We start from the raw sequence: 13,682 nt of genomic DNA, 5'->3' as shown, positions 1-13,682 counted from the left end.
ATCACCACCGATAAATCTACAATAATCGAGAATTTCAACAAGCATTTTGCTACGGCTGGCCATGCTTTCCATCTGGCTACCACTACCCCGGCCACCAACTCTGCACCCTCCGCTGCAACTTGCCCATGCCCCCCCCCCCCGCTTCTCCTTCACACAAATTCAGACAGCTGATGTTCTGAAAGAGCTGCAAAATCTGGACCCCTACAAATCAGCTGGGCTAGACAATCTGGACCCTTTCTTTCTAAAACTAGCCGCCGAAATTGTCGCAACCCCTATTACTAGTCTGTTCAACCTCTCTTTCATAACGTCTGAGATCCCCAGAGATTGGAAAGCTGCCGCGGTCATCCCCCTCTTCAAAGGGGGTGACACTCTAGATCCAAACTGCTACAGACATATATCCATCCTGCCCTGCCTTTCGAAAGTATTTGAAAGCCAAGTTAACAAACAGATCACCGACCATTTCGAATACCACCGTACCTTCTCCGCTATGCAATCCGGTTTCCGAGCTGGTCATGGGTGCACTTCAGCCACGCTCAAGGTCCTAAACGATATTATAACCGCGATTGATAATAGACAGTACTGTGCAGCCGTCTTCACCGACCTGGCCAAGGCTTTCGACTCTGTCAACCACCGCATTCTTATTGGCAGACTAAATAGCCTTGGTTTCTCAAATGACTGCCTCGCCTGGTTCACCAACTACTTCTCAGATAGAGTTCAGTGTGTCAAATCGGAGGGCCTGTTGTCTGGACCTATGGCAGTCTCTATGGGGGTGCCACAGGGTTCAATTCTTGGGCCGACACTTTTCTCTGTGTATATCAATGATGTCGCTCTTGCTGCTGGTGACTCTCAGATCCACCTCTACGCAGACAACACCATTTTGTATACATCTGGCCCTTCATTGGACACTGTGTTAACAAACCTCCAAACGAGCTTCAATGCCATACAACACTCCTTCAGTAGCCTCCAACTGCTCTTAAACACTAGTAAAACTAAATGCATGCTTTTCAATCGAACGCTGCTGGCACCCGCCCACCCGACTAGAATCACCACTCTCGACGGGTCTGACCTAGAGTATGTGGACAACTACAAATACCTAGGTGTCTGGTTAGACTGTAAACTCTCCTTCCAGACTCACATTAAGCATCTCCAATCCAAAGTTAAATCTAGAATCGGCTTCCTATTTCGGAACAAAGCCTCCTTCACTCATGCTGCCAAACATGCCCTCGTAAAACTGACTATCCTACCGATCCTTGACTTCGGCGATGTCATTTACAAAATAGCCTCCAACACTCTACTCAGCAAATTGGATGTAGTCTATCACAGTGTCATCCGTTTTGTCTCCAAAGCCCCATACACTACCCACCACTGTGACCTGTACGCTCTTGTTGGCTGGTCCTCACTACATGTTCGTCGTCAAACCCACTGGCTCCAGGCCATCTATAAATCACTGCTAGGCAAATCCCCGCCTTATCTTAGCTCATTGGTCACCATAGCAGCACCCACCCGTAGTCTGCGCTCCAGCAGGTATATCTCACTGGTCATTCCCAAAGCCAACACCTCCTTTGGCCGCCATTCCTTCCAGTTCTCTGCTGCCAATGACTGGAACGAATTGCAAAAATCTCTGAAGCTGGAGACTCTTATCTCCCTCACTAACTTTAAGCATCAGTTGTCAGAGCACCTTACCGATCACTGCACCTGTACACAGCCCATCTGAAATTAGCCCACCCAACTACCTCATCCCTATATTGTTATTTATTTTGCACCCCAGTATCTCTATTTGCACATAATCTCTTGCACATCTAGCATTCCAGTGTTAATACTATTGTAATTATTTTGCACTATAGCCTATTTATTGCCTTACCTCCATAACTTGCTACATTTGCACACACTGTATATATATTTTCTGTTGTATTTTTGACTTTATGTTTTTTTACCCCATATGTAACTCTGTGTTGTTTTTATCGCACTGCTTTGCTTTATCTTGGCCAGGTCGCAGTTGTAAATGAGAACTTGTTCTCAACTGGCTTACCTGGTTAAATAAAGGTGAAATAAAATAAATAAATGAAAAACTCAGTCAGGTTGGATGGGGAGCGTTGCTGCACAGCTATTTTCAGGTCTCTCCAGAGATGTTTGATCGGGTTCAAGTCCGGGCTCTGGCTGGGCCACTCAAGGACATTCAGAGACTTGTCCCGAAGCCACTGCTGCGTTGTCTTGGCTGTGTGCTTACGGTCGTTGTCCTGTTGGACAGTGAACCCTCGCCCCAGTCTGAGGTCCTGAGCGCTCTGGAGCAGGGTTTCCATCAAGGATCTCTCTGTACTTTGCTCCGTTCATCTTTGACTCGATCCTGTCTAGTATCCCAGTACCTGTTGCTGAAAAACATCCCCACCGCATGATGCTGCCAACACCACGCTTCACTGTAGGGATGGTGCCAGGTTTCCTCCAGACGTAACGCCTGGCATTCATGCCAAGGACTTTAATCTTGGTTTCATCAGACCAGAGAATCTTGTTTCTCAAGGTCTGAGTCTTTATGTGCCTTTTGGGAAACTACAAGTGGGCTGTCATGTGCTTTTTACTGAGCAGTGGCTTCGGTCTGGCCACTCTACCATAAAAGCCTGATTGGTGGAGTGCTGCAGAGATGGTTGTCCTTCTGGAAGGTTCTCCCATCTCCACAGAGGAACTCTAGAGCTATGTCAGAGTGACCATCGCGTTCTTGGTCACCTCCCTGACCAAGGCCTTTCTCCCACGATTGCTCAGTTTGGCCGGGCGGCCAGCTCTATGAAGAGTCTTCGTTGTTCCAAACTTCTGCCATTTAAGAATGATGGAGGCCACTGTTTTCTTGGGGACCTGCAATGCTGCAGACATTTTTTGGTACCCTTCCCCAGATCTGTGTCTCGACACAATCCTGTCTCGGAGCTCTACGGACAGTTCCTTCGACCTCATGGTTTGGTTTTTGCTCTGACATGCACTGTCAACTGTGGGACCTTCTATAGACAGGTGTGTGCCTTTCCAAATCATGTCCAATCAATTAAATTTACCACAGGTGGACTCCAATCAAGTTGTAGAAACATCTCAAGGATTATCAATGGAAACAAGATGCATCTGAGCTAAATTTCGAGTCTCATAGCAAAGGGTCTGAATACGTAAATAAGGTATCGTTTTTATTTTTTAATAAATTTGCAAAAAACTCTAAAAACCTGTTTTCAATTTGTCATTACGGGGTATTGTGTGTAGATTGAATAGTATTTTTATTTATTTAATCCACTTTAGAATAAGGCTGTAACGTAACAAAATGTGGAAAAAGTCAAGGGGTCTGAATACTTTCCGAAAGCACTGTGAGTGTACAAAACATGCTCTTTCCATGACATAGACTGACCAGGTGAATCCAAATGAAAGCTATGACCCCTTATTGATGACACCTGCCACACAAGACATTCCAGCCCTTTTAGAGCACAACAGCGGCAATATATGATATTCAGCACCACGGATAGATCACAATCAAATTACCATGAAATCTGACGTCCAGGGCCACAGAGCAGTGGACACAGTGGCTGTCTGGTGAAGTTGCAGGGAGAATCGAAACTCGTGAACATACAGTAAATATGCTACAGGAGTGATGTTACTTTTTGGATTTAAAAACCTACCAACAAAGGAAATATTGTTCTCCAGTGATTACTTGAAATACCCACATCAACACCCACATGGAATTGCATAATAAAACACAGATACACAAGTATTATAATGCAAACAGGTTTGATTGTAATTTATATTTATTATACTGCTTTAACTAAAAACAAGAGCCACAGGTTGCCGACCACTGACCTAAGAGAAAGAGGTGTGATAGAACCACTATTCAACTAAGGACTAAAATAATGTAGGCTAATGCATTGATTTAGCAGGCAATTATGATTAAGCAGTCAATAGTGATGTAGTTAACAAACCAATATATTATTTTCACTGGCATGTAGTCTTAGACACCGAAAAGTCTTTGTCACAAGCATTTTGGATTTGGATCAGAATGCTGCTTATAATACTAATAATAATACTGATTATTATCTTTCCTGTTGCTTAGTCACTTTACCCCTACCTATATGTACATAATTACCTAAATTACCTCGTACCCCTGCACATCGACTTTGTACTGGTACCCCATGTATACACTGAGTGTCCAAAACATTAGGAACACCAGCTCTATCCATGACAGACTGACCAGGTGAAAGCTATGATCCCTTTTTGAGGTCACTTGTTAAATCCACTTCAATCAGTGTAGATGAAGGGGAGGAGACAGGTTAAAGAAGGATTTTTAAGCCTTGAGACAATTGAGACATGGATTGTGTATGTGTACCATTCAGAGGGTGAATGGGCAAGACAAAAGTACCTTTGAACTGAGTATGGTAGTAGGTGCCAGGCACACCGGTTTGTGTCAAGAACTGCAACGCTGCTGGGTTTTTCACGCTCAACAGTTTCCCGTGTGTATCAAAAATGGTCCACCACCCAAAGGACATCCAGCCAACTTGACACAACTGTGGGAAGCATTGGAGTCAAGATGGGCCAGCATCCCTGTGGAACGCTTTCGACACCCTTGTAGATTGTCCATGCCCCAACAAATTGAAGCTGTTCTGAGGGCAAAAGGGAGGGGGTTGAAACTCAATATTAGGAAGCCAAGTTATCGTTACTCACTGTGTATTCCTCATGTTATTATCTTTCTATAATTGTTCTACTTTTCTCTGCATTGTTGGGGCCCATAAGTAAGCATTTCACCGTTAGTCTACACCTGTGACAAATACAATTAGATTTGGATTTTAATGTAATAGGTTTAGAAAACGTTTTATTATGTATTAATGTAGGAGCTTGTGTGCATTTTCACACAGAGAGACAGCGGTCAGAGGAGTTGGCTAATATGTAATTCACCTTGACTGGGCAAACAGGCTACCAAGTGAGATACATGGTCACCTTACATTAGAGAAATAGGAAGAAAAATATGTTTTTATTAAACATAATAGTCTAGGCCCCAGGACAAAATGGACCTTGAGCTTTCTTAAATTGAACATATCTAAAGTTGGTCTATGGTGAGTGACAAGTAGTAGCCGTGGGCTGAACATGTTTCCCTTTAATTAAATGTTTGTTTACTCATTCTTGCATATATCCTGTCTCGAAACCAGGCTGTATCATGTTTCACACTTTGTTATCATTTTATGTTTTTGAATATCCTGGAAAGCAATTCATGGAAAAACTAAAAAGAACCTGAGATTAATGACAATTCCAGAAGCATCATGTACCCTTGTTAATGACCTTGGTTTACCACTAGCTTGGGTATAGCCTACCATTTGTGCACACATGAGTCACAGCACAACTGTGCCAACTTTTTTTGTTGTTGCTTCCTCTATATTTGCGGAACTGGTAATTCTCTAATCGATTGTGTTTACATTAACATAGAGACCGCAGGAGAAAGGGTCAGCGCTGCAGTCTTGGGCCAAGTGCACGGGGAGCGTCGATACCCCTGCACCAGAGCCCCGGCCCTTCTCTGGGCCCCCTCTGGAGGCATGGGGGAGACAGAGCTAATCTCTCTCCAGACACCTCCCGCCCTTCACCAACCACACAAAACGCTATATTTTTGTTCAGTGTACATCCAAAAAGCAGTTCAACAACATCCGGAGTTCCACATGCACTGGTAATGACAAGGGAAAGTACTGTTGATGTGAGACAAACTACCATAAGAAATGAAACTTCAGAGTGGATTTGGGTGGGTGCCCTCTGCCCATGACCGTGAGGAATTAAGTTGGCGAGCAAGTCGGATACAGACATGGGAAAAGACAGCAGTGGTATGCAGCCTTAGCCGACTGATCAATAGCTGGAAAACTGCTATTGATCAACTGCTTTTATCCTCCCTTTGGGCAAAGAAAGAAACACACTGGAATGGGAGATTACATGTATTTTTTAAATTAACTTAGCAGATACTAACCGTTGATCAAGTTCGGGTGGTCACGGACCTAAAGAGGCAACGGTTCAGATAATGTATGGAATGCAGTTTTAAAATATATTCATACAAATTTTTATATCAATAATTGTATTTCTTGATATCAACAATATTATTTTCGATATCAACAATTAGATTTTTTTATATCAATAAATAGCATTTTTTATATACAAAATTGAATTATCGATATCATATATTCAACTGTTTTTATATTAAACACTGAATTATTTATATCAATAATTAGAATTATTGATATAAAAAATAGGATGATATCAAACATTCAAAATTATTGATAGATCATTCAATTTCTTATATAAAATAGCAGAATTCTGGATATATTCGCATATATTTATCATCATCACTGAAAACAAATCAGCTTTGACTGACCACTTTTTCACTGAAATGATATAACTTGCAGGCGGCAGAAGCCACTAACGTGCTGCGCTAGTTTATGCTAACTTGCTAGCTAGCAGCTTCACTACCAGTAAATGCTCGCCAGCTAGCTAGTTAGCATAAGCTGCTAGGAGTGCTAGCTACCAACCTTACTACCAGATCGTCTGAGGTAAAATACATTAAAAACATAACGTAACTTAATTGCAGTTGTAAATGTTTCCACTAGTAGCTTTAGAGTTAATGTTACTTTATAGCCTCTTAGGTCTTTTACACAGCATTTTCTGTCATATAGCTAGCTCTATTTTTAAGAGAGAGCTTTTCAATTGGCATCTCTCCCCCTGTTTTCAGTCACAGGTGGGGACTGGATTAGGTGTGAGCAGTGCAGGAGGTGGGCTCATGAGTTGGGATCCAATTTTACTGGGGATAGCTTTATTTGCAACTTATGTACAAATTAGAATTGTGCAATAGCAGAGCATAAGAGTGTTACCCCATGGGGGGGAGGGGGGGCAGTTACCCCGGTACTTTTAAAAAACACACCTTTTCTAATTTCATGAAATAACTAAAAAAGTGTCAACTGTAGCCCTTTATTTCCCTTTATAGTTTATTCGCCTAAGCATGACCTTCATCCACATACCATCAAAAAAAATTCTCTCGAAACGTTGCTTTTTTTGTGTCAGCAATTAGACATTGTTCTTAGGGTGGGGCTAGTTACCCCCTAGTACCCTATAGCCAGTGGTGGAAAAAGTACTCAGTTTTCATACAGTGGGGGAAAAAAGTATTTAGTCAGCCACCAATTGTGCAAGTTCTCCCACTTAAAAAGATGAGAGAGGCCTGTAATTTTCATCATAGGTACACGTCAACTATGACAGACAAAATGAGAAAAAATAATCCAGAAAATCACATTGTAGAATTTTTTATGAATTTATTTGCAAATTATGGTGGAAAATAAGTATTTGGTCAATAACAAAAGTTTCTCAATACTTTGTTATATACCCTTTGTTGGCAATGACACAGGTCAAACGTTTTCTGTAAGTCTTCACAAGGTTTTCACACACTGTTGCTGTTATTTTGGCCCATTCCTCCATGCAGATCTCCTCTAGAGCAGTGATGTTTTGGGGCTGTCGCTGGGCAACACGGACTTTCAACACCCTCCAAAGATTTTCTATGGGGTTGAGATCTGGAGACTGGCTGGGCCACTCCAGGACCTTGAAATGCTTCTTACGAAGCCACTCCTTCGTTGCCCGGGCGGTGTGTTTGGGATCATTGTCATGCTGAAAGACCCAGCCACGTTTCATCTTCAATGCCCTTGCTGATGGAAGGAGGTTTTCACTCAAAATCTCACGATACATGGCCCCATTCATTCTTTCCTTTACACGGATCAGTCGTCCTGGTCCCTTTGCAGAAAAACAGCCCCAAAGCATGATGTTTCCACCCCCATGCTTCACAGTAGGTATGGTGTTCTTTGGATGCAACTCAGCAATCTTTGTCCTCCAAACACGACGAGTTGAGTTTTTACCAAAAAGTTATATTTTGGTTTCATCTGACCATATGACATTCTCCCAATCCTCTTCTGGATCATCCAAATGCACTCTAGCAAACTTCAGACGGGCCTGGACATGTACTGGCTTAAGCAGGGGGACACGTCTGGCACTGCAGGATTTGAGTCCCTGGCGGCGTAGTGTGTTACTGATGGTAGTCTTTGTTACTTTGGTCCCAGCTCTGCAGGTCATTCACTAGGTCCCCCCGTGTGGTTCTGGGATTTTTGCTCACCGTTCTTGTGATCATTTTGACCCCACGGGGTGAGATCTTGCGTGGAGCCCCAGATCGAGGGAGATTATCAGTGGTCTTGTATGTCTTCCATTTCCTAATAATTGCTCCCACAGTTGATTTCTTCAAACCAAGTTGCTTACCTATTGCAGATTCAGTCTTCCCAGCCTGGTGCAGGTCTACAATTTTGTTTCTGGTGTCCTTTGACAGCTCTTTGGTCTTGGCCATAGTGGAGTTTGGAGTGTGACTGTTTGAGGTTGTGGACAGGTGTCTTTTATACTGATAAGTTCAAACAGGTGCCATTAATACAGGTAACGAGTGGAGGACAGAGGAGCCTCTTAAAGAAGAAGTTACAGGTCTGTGAGAGCCAGAAATTTTGCTTGTTTGTAGGTGACCAAATACTTATTTTCCACCATAATTTGCAAATAAATTCATTAAATATCCTACAATGTGATTTTCTGGAGAAAAAAAATCTCATTTTGTCTGTCATAGTTGACGTGTACCTATGATGAAAATTACAGGCCTCTCATCTTTTTAAGTGGGAGAACTTGCACAATTGTTGGCTGACTAAATACTTTTTTCCCCCACTGTACTTGAGTAAAAGTAAAGATACCTTAATAGAAAATGACTCAAGTAAAAGTGAAAGTCAGCCAGTAAAATTCTACTTGAGTAAAAGTCTAAAAGTATCTGGTTTTAAATATACTTAAGTACAGTGGTGGGAAAAGTACTCAATTGTCATACTTGAGTAAAAGTACAAAGTAAAAGTAAATACTACACATAGAATTCCTTATATTAAGCAAACCAGACAGCACGATAATTAAAAAATATATAAATAACAGTCAGCCAGGGGCACGCTCCAACACTCAGACATCATTTACAAACACAGTATTTGTGTTTAGTGAATCCGCCAGATCAGAGGCAGTAGGGATGACAACGTGTTATATTGATAGGTGTGTGAATTGGACCATATTGCTGTCCTGCCTGAGCATTTGAAAAGTAACAAGTACTTTTTGGTATCTGAGAAAATGTATGGAGTAAAAAGTACATTATTTTCTTTAGGAATGTAGTGGAGTAAAAGTTGTCAAAAATTTAAGTACAGATACTCCAAAAAACGACTTAAGTAGTACTTCAAAGTATTTTTCCTTAAGTACTTTACACCACTGCCTATAGCCTACCACCATTGCGTGTTCGCTCTTCTTTCAAACTACCCGTGAGTTCTATTGGCTGCTGTATTTAACATTAATCAAAAAAGAGCTTGCGCCCCTCTTCAAATTGTCTATTGGTATAAGAAATGCAACAAACAAAAAAATGTCCTGCAAGCTATTCTAGTCTAGCTTTTCCTGCATGGGCCTCGAAGAGCTAAGGAGCATTTTTTAAGGAGAGGCCAGTGGAGCACAGGTGCTTGCGTATTGTGCAAGAGACAGAAGCTATAAGTTAGAAGCGTATTATGCATAACCCATAATTATTTAGCTAAATATAAGGCTAATACTGCATTGAATGTATTACCTGAAAGAGCTAGGCTAGACATCTATATACAGGCCACTCTAAAATGTGCAGTTTGACACTGCCACCACCATGCTTAGCTGTGGGGATGTTTTTCCATCGGCAGGGACTAGGAAACTGGTCAGAATTGAAGGAATGATGGATGGCGCTAAATACAGGGAAATTCTTGAGGGAAACCTGTTTCAGTCTTCCAGAGATTTGAGACTGGGACGGAGGTTCACCTACCAGCAGGACAATGACCCTAAGCATACTACTAAAGCAACACTCGAGTGGTTTAAGGGGAAACATTTAAATGTCTTGGAATGGCCTAGTCAAAGCCCAGACCTCAATCCAATTGAGAATCTGTGTTATGACTTAAAGATTGCTGTACACCAGCGGAACCCATCCAACTTGAAGGAGCTGGAGAAGTTTTGCTTTGAAGAATGGGCAAAAATCCCAGTGGCTAGATGTGCCAAGCTTATAGAGACATACCTCAAGAGACTTGCAGCTGTAATTGCTGCAAAAGGTGGCTCTACAAAGTATTGACTTTGGGGGGGTGAAGTTATGCACGCTCAAGTTCATTTTATTGGTCTTATTTCTTGTTTGTTTCACACACAAAAAAATTGCATCTTCAAAGTGGTAGGCATGTTGTGTAAATCAAATGATACAAACCCCCCCAAAATCCATTTAAATTCCAGGTTGTAAGGCAACAAAATAGGAAAAATGCCAAGGAGGGTGAATACTTTCGCAAGCCACTGTAAGAGCAATCCACTATAAGAGCACTAGGAGGGAGTCTTGTATGCAAGGGCAATAACATTCATTGAGTTATTTTCTTCTGAAAGCCAAGTGATCAAAGGAAGCCAAAGTACCCCATGAAAATGGACATTGAACATGGGGTTCAAGATCACTTCAGGCACAAGTGTATCAGCTACTGGAGTGGGTGCCATCTGTGCATTCTCAACAGGAGAGCCCTGGACTTTTATATTAGGCTACATCAAACATTGTGACTGGCTCCATCACATGCAATCCAAAACATGGTCAGAAAACTGTCTCAGTGATACATAATAATCTTATTTCTAAAACAATATTATTACACTATGGTGACTAGGTGAGCACCCTTTTCGGAGCGAGATGTAAAGGCAACAGTCACCCTGAAATAAAAATAAGACACTGGGGACATAATATTCACGTAAGGAATGCAGTCTGTCATTGTAGGTTTTTAGCTAATACACTGGAAGCGTATCACGGATGAAACGGGAGCTACATTATCAAGTGTTTACAATGCGTTAATTGGGATAATAGTGGGGATTCAAACAAATATTTTTAAGGATGGGAGTGGCTTCACATTGACATCAAAAGGAAATACTCCACAAGATCTTTGACACAACATGAGGGAAACTGCATTGCAGAAAACCCAGTACGTACTACGATTGAATACTGGCCTTGTAGTATTTTGTCGTTTGTAGCCCAGTAGAAAAGCTTAGCCTACCTTGTTAGACCACTTGTAAGCCTGAAGGAGCTGACTGTACAGCGGAGTCTTGTCCTGAACTGGGTCCAGACTCAACAGGCCACTGTTGTGAAGGGGATGACTCTCTGAAGGTCTGCCAACCAGGGTACTGAGGCGTTCCAATTCACTACATAAGTACATAGAATAGCAGCTGTTAGAATAGGCTTGTTTTTCACTTTAACACATCCATAAAAAGACAACCGTATAGATTCACTACAAAGGAGCCATCACAATACAGAATCTGTATCCATACACATGTATCTTAATCATCTAAGATTTACTAGACTATCCAAAGAAAACATGCACATAGCAAATGCCCAATATTTTCAATTAAGAGTGCTTTTCTGTTCATATTTCACAAAACTGATGTTATTAATACTTTTGCAACAGTTCCTCGTATTTTTAAACCAGTTTTTTGTTTTAGAGGTGCACGGTTCTACAGCATTGCTAAATATGCAAAGTAGTGCACAAAACATAATCTAGATTTTACAGCATTGCTGCATATTACAGCATATTCCTTTGTGGGAGATTAACATTTATCTTAGAGTCCTTCATATCAATAGTACCTAGCTAGCGCAACAAATGGTTAAAAAAAAACAGGTTTCCATCCACCCTTTTATGTGAGTAAAGTAAGTCGGATACAAAATTTCATTTCATTTTCATTTCAGTCATTTTAGCAGACGCTCTTATCCAGAGCGACTTACAGGAGCAATCAGGGTTAAGTGCCTTGCTCAAGGGCACATCGACAGATTTTTCACCTAGTCGACTCGGGGATTAGAACCAGTGACCTTTCGGTTACTGGCACAACGCTCTTAACCACTAAGCTACCTGCCGCCCCAAAATGTCATGACAGGCCTGATGGAAACATAATTTTTGTTGGTAAACTTTCCAAATGTCTACAAAAAATAATATGCTAGACAAGGTGATATATTTTTGTGTCTGTAAAATGAATTATGCGAGAAATGTTGGTGGAAAGCTTTTATGCGCAAATATTGATATAATAACCATCATATCAAAGTAAACTTGGAGTCACGTGATGACATGTGTGGTCCTCCCACTAGACTCGTTGGGAAAGCATGCAGTTTATTAGCATGCAGTTGGTAGAGCATGGCGTTTGCAACGCCAGGGTTGTGGGTTCGATTCCCACGGGGGGGTATGAAAAAAAATAAAAAAAATAAGTATTTTTTTTATTTCACCTTTATTTAACCAGGTAAACCAGTTGAGAACAAGTTCTCATTTACAACTGCGACCTGGCCAAGATAAAGCAAAGCAGTGCGATAAAAACAACAACACAGAGTTACATATGGGGTAACAATAATGTATGCACTCACTAACTGTAAATCGCTCTGGATAAGAGCGTCTGCTAAATGACGTAAATGTAAATGTTATTAGGCTACAGACTGAATCAATTATGATGAACTTCACAGTGTGGTGAAAGTGCACGGTGATGAGCTTGATGCTACTTTCCAATAAATATTGAGGGTCTTATTCTGGTGACATGATGATCGATGCTTGCTGCCGTTTGACAAATACAAATAATCCCACTCCTTTGTCCATAATAATCTCATCATGTAGGCTATATGGCGCTGTTGGCTACAGCGCACGTGCCAATAGCAGAGTGGGCACTCACTATATAATGTAACATTCATCAATAGAGTTGAAAATGCGATGGAAACCCATTTAACTTGTATTTTTTGTAATCAGTAGATGGGAATTTAACCACAAATGTTTTTTTTACGTACACTACATCATCACGCACAGCCTTTTATTATCTTTGTAATGAAAAGCGCTATATAAATAAATATTATTATTATTAATTGCGCTTGCGCTCACACAAGCTAGGCTAACGTTACATATACACACACCATTTATATTTCAACAAGTAATGTATACTAGCTAACGTTAGCTGGACATAACTTTTTAGTAATACATTCATTCCTCACGGACTATAACTAAATAGCACGCTATCTTGTCTATTTACAGCAAATATTTCGCATATTCCTCTGTTTACAGCTAACGTTAGCTACGGCTAACGAACGTTACTCACTTCAAGTCGCGATTTACAGACTGCAGGTTATCTTGAAACTCGGTAATAAAAACCTTTTCGCGTCCTTCAAGGGTTTCTTTGTTTTTCATCCCATCTTTCAGAGAGTCAAAAACCCTTGTTACACTCGAACGAAGTGCCTGAATAGCATTTATTGCTTGAGAAAATGCTTCTAAATTCACACCGACGTTCATTGCGTCCGCCATTTTCCCCACACGCTGGAAATGTACGTCGCATAAACAACGTCAATAACTTGGAGTGCATGTAGCAAGGGAATTGTAGTTCTCTCTTCCCGTGCCCACACATGTGCTCTCGTTTGCCAACAGGTATAACATTTCCCCCTTAATCCATTTTTTTTTTAAATCATTGCTAAGTTTGCTGTCTACAAACATTGTGCATTGTGTCACTGTCTGCCTGTGACAATAATTTGGCTTCATATGACCCTGTAGAAATGTGTAGGCTCTACACCCATTGCTTTGTGTGGCCATCAGGACCATGGACAGCTCAACTTAGTG

General features: G+C 41.3%; 1 protein-coding gene across 3 annotated transcripts in view; it reads right to left on the bottom strand.

Moving 5' to 3' along the window:
- med27 (mediator complex subunit 27) overlaps window positions 1-13,387 on the bottom strand; it is a 113,865-nt gene extending 100,478 nt beyond the window's left edge. For 2 of the 3 annotated variants that reach the window (XM_084176876.1, XM_084176878.1), the window contains exons 1-2: window positions 13,171-13,381; window positions 11,106-11,250 (exon numbers count right to left, since the gene is read on the bottom strand). In XM_084176876.1, coding sequence (XP_084033002.1) covers window positions 11,106-11,250; window positions 13,171-13,373 — 348 coding nt within the window. In that variant the 5' untranslated portion in view covers window positions 13,374-13,381. Of the gene's footprint in view, window positions 1-11,105; window positions 11,251-13,170 lie in introns of all 3 variants that reach the window. The other variant, XM_084176877.1, reaches the window with a different exon arrangement.
- Between the last annotated feature and the right edge of the window lie 295 nt (window positions 13,388-13,682).

This window comes from Coregonus lavaretus (genome assembly GCF_964263955.1).
Source record: "Coregonus lavaretus genome assembly, chromosome: 14".
NCBI lineage: Eukaryota > Metazoa > Chordata > Actinopteri > Salmoniformes > Salmonidae > Coregonus > Coregonus lavaretus.
Note: the sequence above shows the minus strand (reverse complement) of the source record. Positions and strands in the feature narration are given on the sequence as shown.